Below are 24263 nucleotides of genomic sequence, written 5' to 3'. Positions count from 1 at the left end.
AATAAAATAAGATAAAGCAATCATCTAGCAGGGTGCTAGGCATGCTGTGGTCATCGATAGATGTTCAGTTCAGTCGCTCAGTCGTGTCCGACTCTTTGCGACCCCATGGACTGCAGCACGCCAGGCCTCCCTGTCCATCACCAATTGAGTCGGTGATGCCATCCAACCATCTCATCCGATAGATGTTGCTGCTGCTGCTGCTAAGTCGCTTCAGTCGTGTCAGACTCTGTGCGACCCCATTGACAGCAGCCCACCAGGCTCCGCCGTCCCTGGGATTCTCCAGGCAAGAACACTGGAGTGGGTTGCCATTTCCTTCTCCAATGCATGAAAGTGAAAAGTGAAAGTGAAGTCGCTCAGTCATGTCCGACCCTTCGCGACCCCATAGAATGCAGCCCACCAGGCTCCTCCGTCCATGGGATTTTCCAGGCAAGAGTACTGGAGTGGGTTGCCCTTGCCTTCTCCGCCAATAGATCCCCCTGTGAAGAGGTATAAACCTTAGTCTCCGCCCCTCGCCCTCTCCCCACCCCCACCCCGCCCCGTGCCAAGAAAGAGTAGACTTTTCTGGCTTTCATTTCAGCGGGGAAAAGGATATAAATACCTTTACGTTAGCGTTAGCTGAGCTATAATGCAAACTAACAAAAGGCCTCCAGCTCGGGCAACGTACCACTGGGTTTGGGCTCAGGCCAAAGACCACTCGAAAAGATCCCCTCCACCCCTACGGTATTCGGACCCAGTCCTCAGGGCGTGGTTGTCTCTGCAGTCTGGGAACCACCCTCCGGGTTTGTTTCTCGGGCTGCCAGAGCGGGAGGGCACCGGGCGACAGCAGGTACGGCGGCCCCTTTAAGCATCAAGCTTGTGTTGCAATCGCCACCTCGGGGCACTGGTCCTTCCGGGGGGTGGAGCCTGTGCCTGTTGCAGCGACCAATCGGAGCCCGGCATTTTCCGCGGGAGATCCGAATTTCGCGGCACGCAGTTTCGCGCTAAAAAAAAAAAAAAAAAAAAGCGGGGGGGGGGAAGCAGCAGAGAAAGACTCAGGGACCTCAGACCGAGGCGAGCGGGAGTCGGTGCGGTGCGTCCCCCTCCCCCATCTGAGTGCGTCGCTGTTTCTGCCGAGCCCGTGGGCATCCCAGAGACCCCCTCCCCGGAGCGCGCGGGACCCCAGGGGCCGAAGCCTCGGGGGGCGCGGGGCCCTCGCAGGTCGCGGGCGCCCCAGGGGCGGGGCAGCCCCTGGCCCTGCCGCCGCCGCCGCCGCCGCCGGCGCCGGGCGATCTCCAAGCGGCGATCTCCAAGCGCTGCCCGGCTCGGCTGCGGGCCAGGAGAGGAGGGTCCGGCCCTGCCTGGCCTCCGCGCCATGCCGCGGGCGGTGTGAGCTGCCGCGGGCTCCGAAGCCCGCAGGTGCCGGCGGGCGCGCCAGGCCTGGCTGGGAAGGGGGGCGCTGCGCTCGCCATGCTGCGGGGGCCTCGGGCCCTGGCTCCGGCAGCCGGGCCACCCCCAAAGGGACTGCCCGCGATGAGCCCCACGGAGCTGTGGTCGCCGGGCCTCAGCAGCCCCCAACTCTGCCCGGCCACCACCACCTACTACACCCAGCTGTACCCGCAGACTGTGCCTCCCGCTGCGGCGCCCGGCACCTGCCTCGACGCCACCCCCCACGGACCGGAGGGTCAAGCTGTGCGATGCGTGCCGGCTGGCCGGCTGCCGGTAATGCTGGGGACCCCCAACCACCGCTTCCCTCTCTGCTTTTACGGGTGTGGGAAAGGCGGGAGGGGCGCCTGGGACCTAGTCTAAGTGAGGCAGATCGAGTCTGGGGATGTAGAAGGGTTGCTTTCAGCTTCCAGAACAACCCATTGCCCCAATATCTAAGGAGAAGAGCCTTTCCTTTTCAGACTTGGGATGAAGTGAGCTCATCCACTGGAGTGGAATAGAAAGAACACTGGATCAGGAGTGTGGGGACCCAATCCACGACCCCCAGTGCACGCTGTGACCTTGGGGAAATCTATGGAATCAGTTTGTGGTCATTCATTCTTTCATTGTTTGGTTCAGAAACCGGTACTTGGCACCTGCTATTGTCCAAGCACAGAGCTGAGCCTGGGGATACCGTGGGGGCTTTAAAACAGGAGGCGGTCTCTCAGATCCAGCTGGGCTGAGACTCTTCAATTTAGCATCCAACCAACTCTTTCCCAATTATCTGCACTAGGTACCACCCCCAACCCCCACCCCCAGGCCCAGTCTTCTGTCCCAGACAGCCAGTAGCAGGTGCAAGGTTGGGGCAGCCCTCTGAGGTTCCTTTGCAGATGGAGTGTTCCTTTCTCAAACCCCCAGGCCTGTTGCCAGGGAGGGCCCAAAGTGTGGTGGCACCAGGCACAGGGTGTGTTTTGTGGGAGTGGAATTCCAGGAGCCCATGAAAAATGAAACAACTCTAGGGTGGGGATGGAGTGGGACGAGCCCTGGGGAGTGGGGGCGGTAGTTGGGGAGCCTGGTTTCTCATCCTGATTGCCACTAATTCGCTGTGTGTCCTTGAACAAGTCTTAGCCCGAGTCTGGGCTTCATTTTCCTTGTCTTGAAAATCTGTGTGTGTGGGGGGTAGCTGTGGGACTAATTCACCTCAGTTCTCTCCCAGCTCAAGGTCCAGGGTTTTGGAAGCAGGATCGGGGAGGGAAGATGGTGGTGGTGTAGGTTGCTTTGTTATGAGAGGTGAATCAAGTTCAAGTACAGAAACTGATAACCCCCTCTTCCCCAGTGCCTCTGATCTAGAGGCACTGATCAGACCTGTGTCAGTCAGCAGGCTTAGGCTCCCAGGCTGCAGGCAGAGCCCCCACTTCCTTGTCCTGGAATCCTGCTTTGCTCATGATCAAGGCTTTAAACTTTCAGAGCCCCTTCCTGTACATTCTTTCCAATTAGAAGGAAGGAGGCAGGAGTGCTATTCCTATTTTTACAGGTCAAGCGCCCAAGGATAACCAGGAGTTTTGCATCTATCTCTTGATCAGTACTTTACAATCTAAAACAGTTTTGTACCCTAGGAAGTAGATGGTGTTAGCAGCTCCATGTTGCAGGGGGAAACTGAGGCTTGGAAAGGGGATGTAACCTGTCTGAAGGTATGTAGGGAGATACAGTCTCTTCTCTGCTTGACTCTCTCCAGTACCGCCTGATTTAGGAGCTGGGTGCCCCCAGGGAGGGGGCTCAGTGGTGGGCCCAGTCTCTCCTCTGGCCAGCTGCTTTCAGGCGACCCGGCAGAGTTTTAGTAACAGCTGTGGTTTTGAACCACTTGCCTCCCAGAGGAGCCGAATGCATCTGTCTGTACCTCCCTCCCGGAGGGGCTCAGTGATCACAGCAAGAATGGCTCTTTTACTGAATGCCTCTCATGTGCCAGGCACTGCTTGGCACTCTTCACATTCGTTATCTTGGTCAAGATGCTTGGGATGAGGTATCTCACAGATGAGGAAACTAAGCCGAGTTGTGAAGTCACTTGTCCAGGTCCTAAGCCAAGACGTGGGAGCATCTCTTTGCCTCAGGTCACCCTAAAGGCCTCTGGGGCCCAGAGCCCCATCTCCTGTCATTCCCCGGCTGCCCAGTGTCCCGAAGCCTTGCGGGCAGGCCTTGGCCCCGTTTACCCATTTTCACAGGGTGTGACCAGGAGCAGCTCCAACCCCAGCCCTGGGTGTGGCCACTTGCTTTGTGGCCAGGCTGCAAAGTGCAGGGTGAGGCAGGATTTGTTGGGGAGCTGCTGTTTAAAGGGACCTTAGGCACTGCTCAGGGATGGCAAAACAAGATCAGTGGCAGAAAGAAGGTGGGCACCTGGGTCTCCTCGCTCCCTGGCTAGAGCTCTTTCCACCACCTATGGGGTCATCCGGCTCCAGCCAGGCACATGGCCTCACTCGGGGTGACGCTGCCAGAGCCTGGGGAAAGGGTGGGATCCTGCAGACTTCTCCTTTGCTTTTCATTTGTCTGTATTTTCCAAATTTCCTCTGAGAATCAGGAAAGAAAACGAGCATTTTAAGGAGCACCCTACAAGGTGGGTCAGATGAGGAAATGTAGGCAGAGGGAGGCTGGGGTCGGATCTGGAAGCGAAGCTCTCAGCTCCTCACCACCAGCTCCTACCCGCACCGTCTAACTTACGACTTGGGACTCGAGGGACGCGGCTCCACGCCCCGTGTGATTTTGGGCAAGTCACCTCCCCTCCTCTGAGCCTGGATTACCTCACGGGTTTGGGGTGGTGTCTGGCATCACTGGCCCTCTCACCTCAAGGGCTGCCTGAGCAAGGACCTTCGTTCTTCTCCTGTGGGGTTGCCAGTGTGGACTGGAATCTTAACCAGGCCTTCAGGTTAAGTCAGAGGGGCTGCCTAAGAGGGTCAGGTTGGAGCCCCACTGGCCTTTGCTCTGAGGCACATCCCCGATGCTTTTGGGCTCACCTCTGAGTCCTGCCCTCACTGTTGCCCCTGGTTAGCGATCACAGCTCCACGGCATGAGCAAGCCCTTTGCTGCCCTCTCACAGGATCCTCGATGGCGGGGGATGAGCAGACATCCCCATTCTGCCAGTGGAGCTCAGGAGGTCCACCCGGATGGGGACCCAGGTGGCTCTGGCTCCAAGGCCTGCGCTCAGCCTCTCCTCGGTCCTCATCCTCCTGGGCTTGTCCTCTGCCGCTTCTGTTCTCCTGGCTCAGGCGCATCCGTGCTGACTTTTCTCTGGGCAGTGCTCAAAGGTGTCAGTGAGACGTACTCACAGTTTGCTGCTTATGGACCCTGGGAGTGCAGGATAAGGGTGAAGGGGAGGAAGAAAAGGGAAGGGACCGGTGTGTGTGTGTGTTTGTGTGCGTGTGTGTGTGTGAAGTAGTGATGGGGGCAGATGAACACAGCCAGGTCTTGACTTGAATTTCAGCAGGTTCTTGGGCAATGTGTATGGGATGGAGCTGAGCAGTCTGGTCCATGGCTTTGGAGTCAGACAGACCTGGGTTCAACCTGCTGTCCTCTCTGTGTGGCCTTGGACACATGGCTTAACTTCTCTGAGTCTCCACTTCTTCTGGAAGAGAGATTGCCATAACGACTTAGGGCTGGTGAGCATGCAATAGGCCACGCACAGGTACTCCATTCAAGGCCCTCCCCTCCTTGCTCTGCAGGTCGCATGGTTCTTCCTGGTGTGTTCTGTGAACCCAGCAGAGGCTGCTTTTCTTTGGGTGGGGGAGGCGAGTGGGGTGGGGAGACTCTGGGCGCCATTTCTGTCTCAGGTAGAACTCAACCTGACTTCCCTTCCTCTCCTTGCCCTGGACTCCCCAGGTCTCAGTTTCTTCAGCTGTAAAATGGGGATTCGCGTTATGGAAAAGATTCAGCGAGGTGATGGATGTTGGGACTTGGTCTAAGGCAGGTAGAAGGTCTCAGTGAATGATTAGGACTTTTTCTATAGACAAAATGGGACTAGAGCAGGTCACTTTCCCTAGAATCTTGCATCTCCCCAGCTGGGAGGTTAGAAAAGGAATATTCCAGAGAGACTTCAACAAGAGATTCGAATAAGCAGAGAGGTGTGGTGTTTGGATCATGTCCAGGTCTGGGTGGGGGTGGAGGAGAGGAGAATCATATCCAGGCTCCTCAAACCGAGGAACAGGGCTCCTCAGATCAGTCCAGGAAGGCTTCCTGGAGGAGGCATGAGAAGGGGAAAGGGAGCTGACAGCAGCAAGAGCCATCATCACCTCGCACACCTGTCAGCCCAGCTGTGCTCAGCAGCAGTTAGAAGTCTCAGCCCTGTTGAGCATAACCTCACCACCAAAGGTTAAAATAGGCCTCTCTGTCTTTGCTAGGGTAGGGGTGTCTAGGTGACTGGGGGAAAGGGGAGAGGAAGGAAATGGGTTCAGTGACCCCCAGAATAGCTTGTCAAAGAAGAAGCTGAGATTAGCCTGAACTTCTACTGAGTGCTGAGTGCTTTACAAAGGTTATCTACCTCCTAGAAGCTTTAGGATAGCCCCCGGTGGTAGGTATCAGCTACCTCATTTTACAGAGGAGGAAACAGGGGCTCCTAAGTGTGGACCGTTTCCCGAGCCACACAGTGAGCCTGTGAAGGAGTGGGGAGACACAAGCCCGTATCTCTGACCTGTGCCCCAGTGCCCCAGTGCCCCAAGCCTGCCTCTGCCCAGCCCTCGCGAGGAGAGAGGCCCCTTCCGGGCCAGCACCGCTTCTGGGCGTAATTGAGGCCGGGCGGCAGTGGGGTGGAGAGGAGCAGATGGGTCTGTGGTTTGATTTCCCCAGCAGGTGTTTCCCAAGCTTGGCGGGAACAGGGAGGGGGGAGCAGGGGGACCTCAGCTGCTTGTCCTTAAGACACAGGGGAAGGATTCATTGTCTGCCCCTCTCGGCAAAGAAAGAATGGCAAATAGAGTCTATTCAGGAGGCTCCCGGGGCCCTTGAGCTGGAGCCCAAACATGGGGGTGGGGGGATGTTTGCACTTCTTCCCCATGTGGGCACCTCCCTGGGGTGTGGCACTGAGCCAGGAAGTCCCCTGAGCCTGGGCGGATGCCCAGCCCCACCCTGATAAAGGGCCAGCTGTGTGGCTGTGATGGGCACTCGGTCTGGCTGGGCCAGCTGCTTCTGCAAGGGGGGAGGGGGCTCTCCCCAGCCTGATGTGGTGTGGGCCCCGCCCATTCCTTCCTCCCTGTATCATCCCGGGAGGGGGTGGAGAGTCCGATGCAGAAGTGACCTTGGGGCTTCTTATTAAGGAACCCTGCATTAAAACCCAGACTGGCTTTGGTAGCCTTGAGGGCCTGGGCCTCGGAAGATGGGAGTGTGGTGGGCCCCTCAGCAATAGGACTTCCTTGCCCTGAAAGCTTACTGTTCAAGTCACTGATATTTCCTTACCAGGTACAGTGATTTTTTTTCACCCAGGTTTGGTGGTAAACTGAGGCAGGAGGCCTTAGGCTGTTGGTGGCCTTAGGGCTTTGGCCCCAGGTAGGGGAAAGCCTCGGAGAAGGCAATGGCAAGCCACTCCAGTACTCTTGCCTAGAAAATCCCATGGATGGAGGAGCCTGGTAGGCTGCAGTCCATGGGGTTGCTAAGGGTCGGACATGACTGAGCGACTTCACTTTCACTTTTCACTTTCACACATTGGAGTGGGAGATGGCAACCCACTCCGGTGTTCTTGCCTGGAGAATCCCAGGGACGGGGGAGCCTGGTGGGCTTCCGTCTATGGGGTCACACAGAGTCGGACACGACTGAAGTGACTTAGCAGCAGCAGCAGAGGAAAAGCTAAAGCAAGAATGCTTCTCAAACTCTGCCTCTCTCTCCTCTCTCTCCCCAAGGCCAAAAGGAAGCTGGACCTGGAAGGGATCGGGAGGCCCACAGTCCCTGAATTCCGGACTCCCAAGGGGAAGTGCATTAGAGTGGATGGCCTCCCCAGCCCCAAAAGTAAGATACCCATGCCGATGGGGTATTATCTAAGGGCAGGCTCGGAGACAAGGTGAAGTGGGGAGGGCCAGAAGGCAGCAGCCCGGGCCAAGTCACTAGGAGTGATATGCACAGCGCACTTTCTGGTTTACAAAGCAGTGTCCTGTACCTTCTTACTGGATCCTGCCAGGCAGGTTGATTATCCTGCTTTTACTGATGAGGCAGCTGGAGACTCAGAGCTTCAGTGACTTACCCAAGGTCAGACTGCTAGTCAGTGGTGTCAGGGCCAGAAGCCAGTTTCTGCCTCTTGATATTTTCAGTCAGTATTCTGGTTTGAGGGGTTTCCAAGGGTGTCTCAGCAGTAAAGAATCCACCTGCAATACAGGAGACGTGGGTTCAATCCCTGGGTCAGGAAGATCTCCTGGAGGAGGGCATGGCAACCTACTCCAGTATTCTTGCCTGGAGAATTCCATGGACTGAGGAGCCTGATGGGTTACGGTCCTTAGGGTTGCAAAGAGTCAGACACGACTGAGTGACTGAGCACCATCCTGGTTTGAGAGGGAATTTAAGCAATTGTATTAACACTAATTTGAGGGAACTGAGGCCTAATAAATAATGTATGTGACTGGGTTGGAAGTTGGAGGGTCTGGAACTTACAGGTCTGGGCAGGGCTCTGACATGAGTGGTCACTCCTTAGCCGTGTCATTTGTAAAACAAGGCACAGCTAGATCAGGGATACCAAGAAAGTTTCCTCTCAGTTGACTGGTAGAGGCTTCCCAGAGCTCTTCACTGAAGGATCCCAGTCAATTAGTAATGTCTGTCTTGGATGCAAAAATTGACAAAGCTGTCTGTGTGCCAAATACTTGCTATCCATATATTAAGGGGTTCTAAAGTTCCCTTCTAGAGGAATCTGAGACTCTCTAAAACTCATTTCCCAGAACCAGTTTAGCCACTGACTTGCTATATGACTTGCAAGTCACTAGATTGCAAAAGTCTTCTTGTGGTTTAAGATGCTGCAGCTGAGGTGTGGTCTTGTGACATCGACCTCATTAAGAAAGGGACCTTTTTCATGAACCTGCTGCATGTGACGTAACAGGACTGATTCCTCTCAGATAATCACTGGATGACACATAGAAAGAAAGGCAAGTCTACACTTATTCAGTGCTGGATGTCAATTATATCTCAATAAAACTGAAAGAAAGAAAAAAGCAAGTCTATAAACATTTTCTTGTCATTTCCTTCCTACCCTAATTCCAAATTCCTGACATAACTGGTAGGATTGGGTAGTGGTTAGGAAGGGAGACTTCTGGAGCCAGGCTGCCTGGATTTAAGTGCCAACTCGGCCACTTTCTAGTTGAGGGAGTTGAGCAAATTACTTAGTCTGTCTGTGCCTCAGTATTCTCATCTGTGAAATGGGGATGCTTCCATACCAAACCTATAGGGTGTTGTAAGGATTAAATTTGTTGTATATGGGAAGTGCCTAGAACAGTGACCTACACACAGTAAGCATTTGTTGTTGGTGTTGGTGGTGGTATGGCTGCCCTGAGCTTTGGTGGAAAGGTGTGAACCAAGAGTTAGAATATTTGGTTTCCAGGCCTGATAACGCCTCCACGATTGTGAAATCTGAAGCAAGTCACTTTGCCTCTCCAGTTTATCAGATTCCCTGTTCGAACAATGGTGGTGAATGACCACCCTCCCAGTACTCTGTAAACGGGGAAATGGGTGCTCATGTGAAGGGTGGGACTTAGTGGCTTCAGGTCAATGGAGGAAGGTCCCCAGGGGCCCCTCTCTGAGCAGTAACTGAGCCCCTTTCCTCCTCAGCCCCCAAGTCCCCCGGGGAGAAGACTCGCTATGACACATCGCTGGGGCTGCTCACCAAGAAATTCATTTACCTCCTGAGTGAGTCTGAGGATGGGGTTCTGGACCTGAACTGGGCTGCTGAGGTGCTGGACGTGCAGAAGCGACGCATTTACGACATCACCAACGTGCTGGAGGGCATCCAGCTCATCCGCAAGAAGGCCAAGAACAACATCCAGTGGGTGTGAGTGCCTGGGCCTGGGGCAGGTGGCACCAAGGAGTGCAGGTGCAGTGGGCGGGGCCGGGGCAATAGCCGCAGGTTGCGATGAGGGAGGTGGGCCTGAGAGCGACATCCAATGGGCACACGTGCTGTCTGGGGAACTCGAGGGCGACATCCAATGAGCTTACACGCTGGGGGTGGAGCCAATGTAAGAAGGGGCTGGGAGAGCAGGTGTACATGCTAGAACAAAATGAGGAGAGCATGGCAGGGGCGGAGAGTGATATCCAGGGCGCCTAGAGGCTGAGAGCACCCCAGGTCTTTTTTAGCCAGGTGTCCCTATATTGCCTTCTTCTAACTTAGGACAGCCCTCTGGGATGCTGAGCAGTAGTAACCTAAACTCCTTTCAGCTAAGGACTCCATCCCTCACTTCTACAAGGTCTTACAGAACAGACCTGTAACCCCTGGCATGAGCTCTTAAGAGAAGGCAGGCAGAGGCGTCAGGAGTGAGGTCACTGCAGCTCCCTGCCATTTGGAGGAGCCTGAAGCATGGGGTGGGTAATGTTGAAAGCCTCCACCCCCCAAAAGTGGAGTCAGGCCTTGACTTGTTTCTTTTCCCTAGCCCAACCCCCAAAACTCAAGTTTCAATCCCTGGCAGTTCCCTGGGAGCTAGGCAGGACCACTGATCTTTACAAGCCAAGGGCACCTTCATAGACGCTGTGAACAGCCTCTTCCTGGAGTTTCGCCTGCACCGCCTGTGCAGCTTTGCACAGCAGCCCTGGGGTGGGGGTCCTGGATGGAGACTGAGACTGACACTGTTGGGTGGGGTGGCTGTTCTGTCCCCAGAGGCAGGGGACTGTTTGAAGACCCCACGCGGCCTGGGAAGCAGCAGCAGCTGGGGCAGGAGCTGAAGGAGCTGATGAGCATGGAGCAGGCCCTGGACCAGCTCATCCACAGCTGCTCTCTGAACTTCAAGCACCTGACGGAGGACAAGGCCAACAAGAGATATCCTGCTTGGTTGGGAAGAAGGGGTCTGGGGGCAGGGGGCCTGTGGCATGCTCGTAACCACCCAGAGCCGATGCAGAACCTCTCTGGAGGGGCTGACCCATCCCAGGGGTCTGGCATATCACCGAAGAAAGACTTCCTTGGTGGTTTTTCCTCTTGGGTCTGTTGAAGTTACTTTCTCATGATAAAAAGACAAGTACGTTTCCTTAAATCTGGAAAATGGAGAAAACATATGGAGAAAAATAAGTACATTGTGTACCTACTGTACACAGCATTTTAATACATCCTACTGTTCTCCACTTGGCTTCCCTGGTGGCTCAGACGGTAGAGCATCTGTCTGCAGTGCAGGAGACCTGGGTTCAATCCCTGGGTCAGGAAGATCCCCTGGAGAAGGAAATGGCAACCCACTCCGGTACTCTTGCCTAGAAAATCCCATGGACAGAGGAGCCTGGTGGGCTGCAGCCCATGGGGCCGCAAAGAGTCGGACACGACTGAGCGGCTTCACTCTCACTTTTTTTCTCCACTTAACATAGGTGGGTTTTATGTTGTTTTACGTCCTTCCTAATTATTTTGGTTGATTCACTTGAAATTGGTATTGGACCATTTTTTAAGCTATAAAAAAACAGCAGTTTCATATGGTTTAACCTCATATTTTAAATGGTTTGAGAATGTCCTACTCAGCCCACTGTGGTTTGTTGACAAGGCCTAGAACGGGCATTGAGATCAGTTCTAGACTTCTGCGTCTATAAAGCGACATTGTGATGAATATCTTTACAGATAGAACCTTTTCCTGAGTTTTTTTACTTATTTCCCTGGGTTAGATTCCTAGGATTGAATCAATGAGGTCAAAGAGCGTAAATTTTGCAATGGCTTTACATACACTTTCCCCAAATAGTTTGACCATCTAATTGGCATTTGGATCTGACCTCATATTTTTGGAAGGATGGGAGGCATTGTGAGAAATATAAAGAAATAAGACAGAGCTTATAATCTAGCTTAACAGTTGAAGCTTTTATGTAAAAAGCTGATATAAGGCAGCATTATTTATTTTTTTTGGTCACGCCCCGTGTCAAGTGGGATCTTAGTTTCCTGACCAGGGATCGAACCCACACCCTCTGCATGTGAAGTGCAATCTTAACCACTGGACTGCCAGGAAAATCCCTAAGGCAGATTTTTTAAAAATGATTTATACCCCTATTTCTCAAGGGGTTCGATGTAGCTTATGATATTAAAAGAACAGGTTATAGTTTGGGGATGGTTAGAGGTTTTGAGAGGTGGGTTTAGATCCCTTCTGGGCAGGCTGGGAATTTGAAATTTGACCCAACAGTCACTTCTCTTGACTCCCCTGCCCCTACACTGGCCTACGTGACGTACCAGGACATCCGTGCTGTGGGCAACTTTAAGGAGCAGACGGTGATTGCGGTCAAGGCCCCTCCGCAGACAAGACTGGAGGTGCCTGACAGGAGTGAGGTGAGAGGGGAAGCGTTTGGTGGAGGGCACGGCCAGGGACATTCCAGGCAGCCCTGCGGGTTCTGTCCCCGGCACTGCCCAGACCCAAGTTTCCCAGGTCCCTGCTAGTGGCCATGGCAAGACTGATGGTCTCTGAGCTGGGGCAGACGAGGAAGAAGCTGGCAAGGGTATCAGGCACCGGCCTGAGAAATCTCTCTGTTCCCGGTTTCTCTCCGCCTCCCACCAACCCTGAGTTCCTGTGTGCACACACACACACGTGCACCCATACACAGCACTGTCGGTACTCACAGTAATCCTTCCATGTTAACCGTGCTCTCCTTGGTTAAAGACCAGCATTCTTTATACACCTTACGAGACCGTCTGAGCTCTGACCCCTCCAACCTCCTCTCCGTGCTGCTCCTGTCCTGTCTTTACTTCAGCCACACGGACCTGCCTGCGGTTCCCACACCACGCTAAGCTCAACCCCAGTACAAGACCTTCTGACATGCTGTTCCCTCCAGCCGAAATGCTCTTCCCTCTCTCGGCCTCATTATTTCTATTTGTTTATTTATCCATTTATTTATTTGGCTGCATTGGGTTTCAGTTGCAGCACACGGGCTCTCTAGTTGTGGCGCCGACCCCAGAGCATGTGGGCTTGGTAGTTGCAGCATGTGAGCTCTAGGGCACGTGGGCTTAGTTGCCCCGTGGCACGCGGGCTCTTAGTTCCCCAACCAAATTCTTTGAACCCTCGTTTCCGGCACTGGAAAGCAGATTCTTAACCACTGGACCACCAGGAAAGTCCCTCTCTGTCTGGTTTACTGCTGTTCATCCTACAGGTCGAAATGTGAACGTCACCTCCTCAGGAAACCTTCCTTGATTACTTCCCAGCTTCATAACCACCTGTCCTTCTCCATCACATTTAACCGCCGTTGGCCAGGATGTAGCGGCAATCACATAATTATGTGCTGCTTCCTCTATTAGAGGGTAACCTCCACAAAACCATGTTCGACCCGTGTTGTACTCCCAACCCAGAGTCTAATAAGGGCTCAGGACATAATCTGTTTAGCAGAAAAGCATTAAGATAAATAAGGGCCCTTCCCTCGCTTTGAAGAATCTCAGGATTTAGTGGGAAAAAGAGCCAGCCAAGCAAGCTGTCATTTGCTTTGAGGGCCTGGAGGAAGGACCCACAGGTGATGACAGGTAAACTGAGTCCAAAAGAATGAATAGGGTCTTTGCCAGGAGAAGTAGGGGCAGGCAGAGGGGCTGCCTGAGTCCAGGCACGGACACCTGGATGCCATCGGGAGCAGCACCTGTGTTATCGGTCGTGGCTTACGTTGGTTGAGGCAGGCAGGAGGCAAGGGCGGGAAGGCCAAGTATCAGTCTCTCAGTTACAAATAACAGAAAACCACGTCCAACCTGCTTCAGTGAGGGGCACCCCGGGGGGAACCAAGTGACGGGTCCAGGGGAAGATTTGGGGATTGCAGGCAAGGCTGGACTCAGGCGCTCAAACTGGGACTTCAAGTTGGCCTCACTTTCTCCGTCTCTCACTGCCATACTCGGGGCCAGCTCTCCACTTGCAGCGGCAAAGACAGCTTTTATGATACCAGCTCAGGCCTGAGAGCAGGGGAGAAGTGGTTTCTCTAAGGAAAATCAAAGCTTTCTCCCTAAAAGAAGGGGTGGGGGAGGTCTTGGGCCCAGACAAATATCTGCCACAGGCCACACAGGGCAGGCCCAGCGCCCAGCTCAGGGACTGCGAGCTCGCATGGATGTTGAGAGCCTTGTGTGTCCATCCACACACCCTGAGCCATGAGTAAGTGCCCTGGTGCCCAGACCCATGACCTGGCTTCTCCCTTCTCCAGGAGAACCTGCAGATATATCTGAAGAGCACACAGGGGCCCATCGAGGTATACCTGTGCCCAGAAGAGGCACAGGAGCCCCACAGTCCTGCCGAGGAGCCTGTCCCCTCCACTTCCGCCCTCAGCCCCAGCCCTGACTGCACCCAGCCCTGCAGCAACAGCGACCCTGGGATCACGGAACCCACAGCATCCTCAGGTAAGATGAGGGACCGGAGATGGGGAGGGGCACTGGCCTTTGAGCCTTCCTCTTCCGTGTCAGCGTCTGTGGGATGCCTGCCTTCTACCCTGCAGCAGGGGAGAGTCCTCCCCCACGTGTGTGCATTGCACGTTCCCCTTCAAAAGCACGTGCACGTTCCTTGTCTCAATGGGAAGACATGCTGCTCTGGGCAGAGGAGGGCCTGTGTTCGAATCCCAGCTCTTCCACTTACCAGCCATATGATCGTGGACAAGTTACTTAACCTTTCTTTGTCTTAATCTCCTCATCTGTAACTTGGGCATAGTAATTAATAGGATCTACTTCACAGGTTGTGAAAATTGAATGCGTTAATAACTATAAGGAAGGTGGGGACTTTCCTGGTGGTCCAGTGGTTAAGACATCAAGCTTCCAATGCAGGGGACACAGGTTTGAATCCTGGTTGGGGGACTTGAGATCCTGCATACCACAAGGCGCAGCCAAAAAATATGTATATACACCGACTCTGTGGACATGAGTTTGAGTGAGCTCCGGGAGTTGGGGATGGACAGGGAGGCCTGGCGTGCTGTGATTCATGGGGTCGCGGAGAGTTGGACACGACTGAGCGGCTGAACTGAACTGAAAGCATTTAGAACAACGCCTGGCGATAACTGGCAATGTTATTAATAGGAATAATAATTACCTGTTATTATTATGGTGGGCTCTGCCATGAGTCCTGCTACTTCTGTAACAACCAATAGCAGAGCTTCTTGACACTCAGTCAGCCCTTAGTCAATGGAAACTGTAGGTTTTCTAAGGAAGGCTCGAGAGTGGGCTCAGTTGCTGTGGTGCAAGGGATTAGCTGCTCTGTGGCACGGAGGATCTTCCCGGACCGGGGATTGAACTCTCCTGCATGGGCAGGTGGATTCTTAACCTCTGGACCCCCAGGGAGGTAATCGAAGGATTTTTGAACCGCAGCTATGTACCAAGGACGTGCATTATCACGTAACTTCTCACATCAGTTCTTGAGGTGGTTTTTATTGGTCTCAGTTTAGAGATAAATAAACTGAAACAGAGCTGCCCCAGGCCTCCCAGCTGGAAGGCAGTGGAGCTGTATCTTGAACCTTGGTCTCCACGCTCATAGCCCAGGAATCTCTCCACCAGGCACAGAACAAATCAAGGAAGGTCGGTGGCTGGGAGGTGGGTGGTACAGCTAAAAGCTGTCTGTGCCCGGCAGGAGGTAGAGTGAGGCTGTGGCCAAGAAGTAAGGAAGTGGGAGAGTCCCTGAGGGCTTCCTGGGGAGACTGGGAGTCGGGCAGGAGTAGAAATGGGAGCCTCTGCAAGGCCCGTCCCTCCAAATGGTTTTTGCCCTTTTTGTTTTCTTAGCAGCAGAATTCCCCTAAATAGAACCCTGGTGTTTAAACAAATGCAGAGCTAGAACTGGTCTGGTGGAAAAGGCTTTTTTTGTGTGTGTGGCCATGTGGCTTGTGAGATCTTAGTTCCCGACCAGGGATTGAACCCAGGCTGTGACAGTGAAAGTTCTGAGTCCTAACCACTTAACTGGCAGGGAATTCCCTGGAAGAGGCTTTTTGTGTGTGTGGTGGATGGGAGCAGGTATCTACAGAACACAGATTGGATTCCATTTCTTTAACTCAAGGGTTAACAAAACTATTGCCTGCAGACCAAATCTGACCTGTTTTTATATGACCCATAAGCTGAGAATGGTTTTCATAGTTTTTAGTGGAGGGTTCGGGGTAGGGCAAGTGATTTGTATGTGGCAGAGACCATACATGTCCTGCAAAGCCTAAAATACTATTTGGCCCCTTTACAGAAGTTTGTTGACCCCTGTTTTAACTCAACGCTTCATCTTATACACAAATAAGCTGAAGCCCAGAGAGGGCAAGTGACTTTCCTGCAGTCACACAGCAAGATAGCGGCAGGGCTTAGACAAGAGCCCAGACTTCCAGTTCTTCTCTAGTGATCTCTCCTGTGTCCTGGCCTGGTCCGGGGACCAAGGCTCTCCCTACATCAGCCATCTGTCCCTCTGGGCACCTCCCAGTGCCTATCTCCCAGTCCAGACCTGTACCCCACCCTGTTTTCCCTCCTCCGATGCTCTGCTTTTTCACTCCACTGTCAACATGTGCATGGCTCTCCAGAGGGAGAACCTTCAGTTTTCATCTGAGACCTTGGGCAGAGGTGGTGGACCTGAATGCAGAAACCGGGGTGAGGTTTTTACCTCACTTGTGCAAGTCAAGAGCCTGAGGCCCCAGAGGACTAGAGGTTTACAGAAGAGCCGATGGAGGGGCCAGCTCTGTGCCAGGGCCCGTGTCCTTGCCGCCCCCTCCACCCTTGTCACGTGGCCTCTTAGTGATGTCCCTGCTGAGAAGAGAAGGTTTCCAGAAGGTACACACACAGACACACACACACACACACACACACACACACACACACATTCTCTCTCTCTCTCTCTCTCTCTCTCTCCATGTTCTGGCTTGAAGCAGGGTCATCCTGAGGTCCAAGGGCCAGGTCCAAAGAGGAAGTCAGTGCAGTCTTGGGACCCAGGCTCCATCCTGGACGGGGATGGTTTCCCAGTTCTGGAACCACCAGGGGCGTCACTAACACTTTGGGACCTTGTTTCCTTCATCTGTAATGGGAGGGTTGGAGCCTGGGTCGTGGAGCACCCCTCCAGGCTGTTATATTCTGGCTTAAACCTACGCGTGGCTGAGGGTGCCCGAGCTGAAGTTGGGAGGCTTGGGTTTGAGTCTGCGCTTCCCCTTCTATGACAGGGTGACTGTGGGGGAGCTGTTTTAACTCCTTTGAGCCTCTGTTTCCACGTTTCTAAAAGAGAGACACTAAAACTCCCTCATGATGTTTGGGTGCATTTCAGGCGAGGATACAGCGTGAATGTGACTTTTTAAAAGTTTATGTGAACTAAACACCTACTGTATATGGGTTTGGAGATATTTAAGTGGATGCGAGCCATTCAGGATGCAGTGGAGGCAATGATGTTACAAAGAGCAGTGCTCTTCTGGATGTAAGAAACAGCGAGAGAGGGGAAATGGTGGATGGACGGGTGGGTGGATGGACGAGAGGAGTCTGACCTGGGGTTGAGCCTCATGTGGCAGCTCAGCTACTGCTTCCACAACTCAGGGAGGTGGGTCTTTATTTTTCCGGGTGGGAAAACCGAGAGCCAGGTCCTGTAACCGGTGAGAGGGGCTAGAGTCTGAGCCTCCAGTCTTTCCCTCGCTCCTAAGCCAGGCCTCTTAACACCTGCAGGCCTCTGCAGTGTGCTAAACAAGCTCATTTTTTTTTCATGCAAATATTACATTTGATTGGCTTCTTTGAGCTTCAGCTTCCTCATCTGTAAATAGACATCCTAACAGTGTCTCCCTTGAGGCTGCTTGAGTGTCTGAGGAGGGGCAACAGGCCTCCCCTTGAGAGGAGAGCTGGGTCTGGTAAGCCCTTGGTGGTGGTTGTTTAGTCACTAAGTCATGTGCAACTCTTTGGGACCCCGTGGACTGTAGCCCGCCAGTCTCCTCTGTCCATGGAATTCTCCAGGTAAGAATACTGGAGTGGATTGCCATTTCCTCCCCCTGGGGATCTTCCTGACCCAGGGATTGAACCTGCATCTCCTGCATTGGCAGGTGGATTCTTTTAGCCACCTGGGAAGCAAGCCCTCGGTCATCGGGATCTATTTTTATTTTTCAGAAGGGCAGGCTGCAGACCAGCTGTTTTTTAGCTTCACTTATCATTTAAGCCTCTCAACAACCAGAGGCAGGCATCATCATTCCCATTTTAGGGGTGAGGAAATGGAGGCCTGTGGATGCTGTTATTTGCCCACACAATTGTATAGCTAGCTTGAGGTTTGTGTGTGTGTGTTGTTTGTTTTTTGTAATTCTAGGGATTTTTCATGAATTTTATTTTATTTTCCTTCCACCCATTTTTAAAAATATTTATTTTGCTGCCTCAGGCCTTAGTTGAGACATGCAGGATCTTTGTTGCATCATACGAGGTCTTTCATTGCAGCGTGCAGGCTCTGTAGTCACTGTGTGCGGGCTTAATTGCCCCACAGCATATGGGATCTTTGTTCCCCAACCAGGGATCAAACCTGCATCCCCTGCCTTGCAAGGCAGAATTTTAACCTCTGGGCCACCTGGGAAGTCACCTAGCTCGGAGGTTGATCAGGCAGTCTGGCACACAAGCATGGTTGTATTTTCAAAGCAATGCTTGGTTGGTAAGGACCGATTCAGGTGGTGAGATTCAGGGTGTCAGGGTAAATTTGGCAGGGGATTTCCAGTGCCCTGCTCCACATTGCCTGTGTAGGGTATCGCCTCCTTACATCTAAGTGGAAATGAGCTGGGTATGCTGAAGAGGAGGTGATGGCCGGTGTGTCTGGAGAGGTGGGCATGAGCTGTGGGAGGTAGGCCGGAGAGAGAACAGAAAGGGAGGCAGGGACCAGATCGTACAGAGCCTACTCAGTCCTGGTGGGAACTTGGATTTTATTCTAAGTCTTTTTTTTTTTTTTAACTTTTTGGTGGTACCACACAGGATATGGGATCTTAGTTCCCTAACCAGGGACTGCACCCAAACCTCTTGCTTTGGAAGTGCAGAGTCTTAACCACTGGACCACCAGGGAAGTCCGTCTAAGCCATTTTTGAGTCAGAGCATAGACTGAGGGCCAAGAGTTGAAGCAAGAAGACTGGTGAGGTGGCTCCAGCAGGGGCCTGAGTGAGAGAGAAGGGGCGAGCCCCAGACCACAGCAGCGGGACTGAAGAGCCAGTGGGCAGCTTGGAGGGTTGACTTGGTTGTGGAGATGACCAGAGTTGCTGCTGGGTTAGATTCGGAGGAAATGGCAGGATTTCAGATGATTCTTGGGCCTTTTGGCTTAAGCCCAACTAAGTAGCTGAAAGTAAAAGTCGCTCAGTTGTGTCTGACTCTTTGCAACCCCATGGACTATACAGTCCACGGAATTCTCCAAGCCAGAATACCGGAATGGGTAGCCTTTTCTCTTCTCCAGGGGATCTTCCAAACCAAGGGATCAAACCCCTGTCTCCTGCATTGCAGGCGGATTTTTTACCAGCTGAGCCACCAGGGAAGCCCAAGAATACTGGAGTGGGTAGCCTATCCCTTCTCCAGTGGATCTTCCTGACCCAGGGATAGAACCAGGGTCTCCTGCACTGCAGGCGGATTCTTTACCAACTGAGCTATCAGGGAAGCCCAACTAAGTGGGTGGGGGTTCATTGAATATGATGGGGGAAGACCCAGGTTTGGGGAGTTGGACTAAAAAGAAAGCTGAGTGCCAAAGAACTGATGCCTTTGAACTGTGGTGTTGAAGACTCATGAGAGTTCCTTGACTGCAAGGAGATTCAACCACTCTATCCTAAAGTAAATCAGTCCTGAATATTCATTGGAATGACTGAAGATGAAGCTAAAACTCCAATACTTCAGCCACCTGATGTGAAGAACTGACTCACTGGAAAAGACCCTGATGCTGGGAAAGATTGAAGACGGGAGGAGAAAGGGACGACAGAGGATGAGATGGCTGGATGGCATCACCGACTCAATGGACATGAGTTTGAATAAACTCTGGGAGTTGGTGATGGACAGGGAGGCCTGGCGTGCTGCAGTCCACGGGGTCGCAAAAAGTCAGACACGACTGAGCGATTGAACTGAACTGAACCGGGAGTATGGTTTTGATGTGCTGAGCTCTGATGTCGCGTAGACACCAAGTAGAGATGAATCAGGAGCCCAGAGCCTGGCAGTGGGGGCCAGCCTGGAGGCGTCCACTTGGAAGCAGTAGGTCTGGAGACAGATATAAAGCCATGGGCTGGCTGAGATTACCTGGGGAGAAGTGAAACCAAAGAGAGAAGAATCAGAGGATGGAGCCTCTGGGCTTCAGGGTTTAGAAGTTGGGAAGAGGAAAGGAGATCAAGGAGAAGCAGCCCAAGCGGTAGGAAGAAAAGCAGGAGAATCTAGTACCTCTGAAGCCAAGGAAGAACATGTTTCCAGAAGGTTGTGAACGACTGCGTGCGATTCTGCTGGAAGGTCAAATAGGATGAGGTCAGAGAACCGACCACTGGATTTAGCAGCACGGAGGGCACTGGCTCAGTGGCGTGGTGGGGACAGACCCCAGCTTGGAGTGAGCTGAAGCATGAACAGTGGTGGGGAAGTAGGGAGTGAACACGAACACGGGAAACTTTTTTTTTTGGCCGCACCAGGTCTGAGTTATGGCATGCGAGATCTTTAGTTACAACATGTAAACTCTTAGTTGCGGCATGTAAGATCTAGTTCCCTGACCGGGGATTGAACCCCAGCACCCCGCACCGGGAGCACAGCGTCTTAGCCACTGGACCACCAGGAAAGTCCTGTGGGTAACTCTTGAGAAACTTCACTGCAAAAGGGAGCAATATAATGGGCTGGTAATTGGAGAGAGTCATGAGGTCAGAGGAGGAATGCTCTTTAAAGATAAGAGTTATTAAAGGATGTCTGTGCGTTGACAGGAAAGACCTAGGAGAGTGAGAGGGGTTGATGATGCAGAAAAAAAGAGAACAGTGAATGACCTCCGGGGCGGGGGCCTTGATGGTGAAAGTGGAGAGGGTTGGGGGCAGAAGCTGGGGGGTGTGTGGAGACAGGAGAGGGGATGGGAGAGAGTGCAGGTGAAGGGGGGTGCTGCTGGAGCTGGGGTGGGAAAGGGAGGTGTCCTGTGCCGTCGAGCGAGGGCCAGGATAGGAGAGATGTGCAGGATGCACAGCCGTCCAGGGAACTGGAGGCAGTTCTTGTTCCCAGAGGTCTGACTGGCAGCTTTGGGGGGACCGGGCATAACCCTGTCTGTCTGTCTGTCTGTCTGCAGAGCCAGCACTGACGTCCCCTCAGGTCCCGCCGCCGCCCCCGCCGCCCCTTGTCCCCCTGGAGGCCACGGAAAACATGCTGGAGCTGCCGCACCCGCTGCTGCAGCAGACGGAGGACCAGTTCCTGTCCCCGACGCTGCCCTGCAGCTCCCCTCTGATCAGCTTCTCCCCGCCCTTAGACCAGGATGACTACCTGTGGGGCCTGGACGGCGGGGAGGGCATCAGCGACCTCTTCGACACCTACGACCTCGGGGACCTGCTGATTAACTGAATCGGCGCTGCCTGCACCCCCCGACCCCACCCGGGGCAGCCCGGCCCGTTTCTACCTCCTCACAGGACGTGAGACATGAGGTGCTGCCCTCAGGTGGAAGGGTTCCCCCCGCCCCTTTCCTTTCCTACCCACCTGCCAGTCGATGCTGTCCTGGGGGAGGTGGAGGATACGGGGTGGGAGCCCAGCAGGGGTGGGGCCCTGTCCTTCCTCGTGGAAGCCGGGCCTGGGAAGGCCTAGTGAGTCTCCTGATCTCTGACCTCCAGCCTGAAGGGCTCTAGAGGAGGGAACTGGGTCCAAGGAGAGGCCTGGCGACTGCCTTTTTGAGGGGCCAGTAGGACCTTCAGTTTATCAAGAAGCACTTAATGCCTTTGTATTTATTGCAGGTTGAGTTTTGTTTGTCTGCCCTCCCTGAGTTTTAGCAGGGAGGTGGTTCTAGTTTCTAGTAAGACTGCTCCTCAGACAGGCCCAGTGCCGTCTGCTGTCCAAGGGCAGGCTGGGGCTTCCAGGGGCCCAGGCCAAATCCCCAACTGCCACCAACACGGCGGGCTGGGCCCTCGGGCCCGTCCAGTCTTCTGGAATGCCAATTGCACTTCGGCCTCTTCACTCCAGCGAGAGGGAGCCGCTGGATTCCCGTTCTGTGTCCCAGAGCTGGGGTTCCCAAGGGCTTAAGCCCAGAAGAGCTCCTGGGGAAACAGGGGCAGGAACACGGAAGTGGGGGATGTTGCTGTAGGCACCTTTGCTCTGTGGTTGCCTCTCGCTGGGACGGGAGCTGTTTAACACTGAAGACCTGGGAGGCAGAGGCAGCCTCACTGTAGACAAGGGTGAGATTAAAGGAAGAAACTGCCAGAAAGTACCTCTTGCTGTAGCTGCTGGTATAGCAGCTGCTGGTATGGGCCTCCCTGTCCCAGGAAGCTTTTTTTTTTTTGCCTCATTGTTGAAGGGGGTGATTCTTTAAGGACCTCCTTTTGCCCCCAGCTCTCACACAGACCCCCCCTAGGGACAGAAGTGACCGTGGCTTGATGGCACATTGGTTCCTTTTGTCACAGGATGTTGAAAGGGTGACAGGGAAGGGTCTTCATTGCAGACCAGACATTGGCAGCTAACAAACGGGGAGATGTGCTCAGATAACCTCTTCGGGCTTGGGGTCCTATTAATAAGCTGGTCTTTTGACCACCTCCCCATCCCCCGGAGGCTGGACCATCCCTTGTTGTCCATATAGCCCAGCTGGGTAGCAAGGAATCAGCTCTCCTCCCCACCCAACTTGGGCTGGGGGTGCTCTGGGCCGAAGCCAGGCTGTGCCTTCTGGGGAGAGGCAGCCTGGGCCTCGGGCAGCGAGGTTTCCTCAGGGGCTCAGCAGGGCAGCACTTTTTTTGTTGTTTTTTAAGTTTGTAGCATTAATTGGTTTCAAATATGAAGTTGGCTCTGTGGGGTTGCTCCCGAGCTGACCTACTGGCATCTGAAGTTTGGAAGGTGGGCTTCTTTGGGGGTGGGGTCCGATGTGACGTAACGCGCAGCTGGGGATGTTCAGGCCTTGTCCTCGGCTCAGCTTCCTGATCCTCAAGTCAGCACCCTCTCAGGAATGGCCCCAGCTGCCCCAGTCTATAACAGGGCTAATTGTTTGCCTTTTACAGAGGTGCGTTTTGTCTCCCCTCTCCTGATACTCACGGGGGTCTCAGCAAAAGGAAGTTTGGAAGCCCAACATGCCCACGGCCAAGGGACGGCCCCTGGGCCCTTGGGTGGAGGGAAGGGGGTGATTCCTGGGACCTGGTTTGGGGCGTGTGGGGCTGGAGATGGCATGGCTGTTGTGAGGTGGTTTAGCCACGTGCCATCTCTGAGGATGAAGACCTTTGCCTTCCACGCCTCGAGCGCTGGCTGGAGCTTTCTCCTGGAATTAAATCAGAGAAAAAAGGAGAAGAGGCTGGCAGGACCCACTGGGAATGAATCTTACGGGGAAGGCCAGCCAGAATTGAAGCTCATTCCCCAAAAGCCCAGCCACAGGGCCAGACAGAGAGGCTGCCCCTTGGGCCCATGGCCTGTATCCAGAGCAGCTGCCCCCGACCCCTCCCATCCCGACCTCTCCACACCCGGCCTGGCCCAGGGCCTGGACCACCTGGGCCAAGCCTCGGGTTCCATGCAGGAAACAAGTTCATGCCTCTTTCTTACCAGTGACGCCTGAAACCTCCCAAGTTCCATCAAGTGCTTTAAAAAGCATTTTGAGTGGAATTCCCTTTAGGGGCCCAATAAACTTTAAAACCAGGGTAGAAGAAAAGCCAGTTTCTTTTCGGAGGTACTTTATTTCTGCCAGGAAATTTCCCAGTCCCTCTGGCAGTGCCCCCCCATCACTTGTGCCCCCAGGGGCATCTAAGGCGCAGGGGCTGCCGGGAACCCAGTAGCATTAAGTCGTCTGGTAGAGTTGTTTGGAGATTCGAAGACATTTCTTAAGACCAGCGTAGCCTCCCTTCTTCATGGCCACACTGTGGTCTGAGCAGCACGGCCACAGGGAAGAAGAGGAGGAAGGTGCAGCGCATTAAAACTGGCTGTCGTGTGGTTTTGACTTCGTTTCTCCTTTCCAGGTGTTCAGTCGCAGTTCCGTGCCGTGTTTAGTTTTTAATGAAAGAGTTTGGGTGTTCCTGTGTCCGAGCATTGTGTGGCTTAAAGCATTTGAAGTGAAAGCCTTTTGGGGTTGTTTGCAAGCAGCTTTCTGGTTCTCGTCACTGTGTCCTGAAGTCCCCGCCTCATCCTTGGGGCCCTCGATGAGCAGAAACCCGGCCAGCCTGCTGGCTCCTGGGTGGAGCCTTGGATGTGACACCAGTGTCCAGATGGAACCTGGTCCCTGTGTGGGGATTCCATGCGGGTCACTTACCTCCAGCCTGGTTTCTGGTCCTGTCTTGACGAGCACCATGTAAAGCCTCCTCATGTTGTGATGATTGGGCATTAAATGACAAACCTGGGCCCCTTGTCTCTTGTGCTTTCTGCAGGTCATTACCAAGGGTGGGTCTGGTCCTTCCAGGTCGGGGGTGAGGACTTTTCTGACCAACTGGCTGATCCAGCCCCCAAAAACAGCCTCCCTTTTGTCCACTGGCTTATTACCATGCCTGAAATGTCACCACTAAGACACTAAAGTCTGCTGCACCCAGATCTAAAATGTGAACCCCTGCCCTGTGTTGCCTCCACCGCCTCTCACCTGAGCTATTTCAGCAGCTTCCTTCATATTGTCACTGCCACCCGTTCTTCTCCATCCCATCCTCTGTATCAGCGGTTCTCAAAGTGTGGCCCTCAAACCAGCATT

At 53.6% G+C, this 24263-nt stretch overlaps 1 protein-coding gene across 2 annotated transcripts; it reads left to right on the top strand.

Annotated features, from left to right (window-relative positions):
* The first annotated feature begins 1034 nt into the window (after window positions 1–1034).
* E2F2 (E2F transcription factor 2) lies at window positions 1035–23925 on the top strand. Of its 2 annotated transcripts, XR_016039042.1 has the most exons (8): window positions 1035–1698; window positions 7275–7380; window positions 9181–9400; window positions 10220–10379; window positions 11735–11848; window positions 13687–13879; window positions 20706–21054; window positions 23548–23925. XR_016039042.1 is itself a non-coding variant. In XM_088843470.1 (7 exons), the coding sequence occupies exons 1-7, from the start codon at window positions 1447–1449 to the stop codon at window positions 20972–20974; spliced, it is 1314 nt and encodes a 437-aa protein (XP_088699596.1). In that variant the 5' UTR covers window positions 1035–1446; the 3' UTR covers window positions 20975–23925. The 2 variants fall into 2 exon arrangements, 1 of the variants encoding a protein (XP_088699596.1); XM_088843470.1 differs by having other exon boundaries at window positions 20706–23925.
* Window positions 23926–24263: the final 338 nt, after the last annotated feature.

Source organism: Moschus berezovskii, chromosome 2 (assembly GCF_049115385.1).
Source record: "Moschus berezovskii isolate FMDL1 chromosome 2, NW_MosBer_1.0, whole genome shotgun sequence".
Classification (NCBI taxonomy): domain Eukaryota; kingdom Metazoa; phylum Chordata; class Mammalia; order Artiodactyla; family Moschidae; genus Moschus; species Moschus berezovskii.
This window is presented reverse-complemented; position numbering and strand designations above follow the sequence as displayed.

Excerpts from the sequence above, each read along its gene's own strand:
- E2F2 (XM_088843470.1), top strand. The coding sequence starts at position 1,447 with ATGCTGCGGGGGCCTCGGGCCCTGGCTCCGGCAGCCGGGCCACCCCCA. Across the intron at positions 7,381-9,180 it reads TGGCCTCCCCAGCCCCAAAA|CCCCCAAGTCCCCCGGGGAG; the intron begins GTAAGATACCCA and ends TTTCCTCCTCAG. Across the intron at positions 10,380-11,734 it reads AGGACAAGGCCAACAAGAGA|CTGGCCTACGTGACGTACCA; the intron begins TATCCTGCTTGG and ends CCTGCCCCTACA.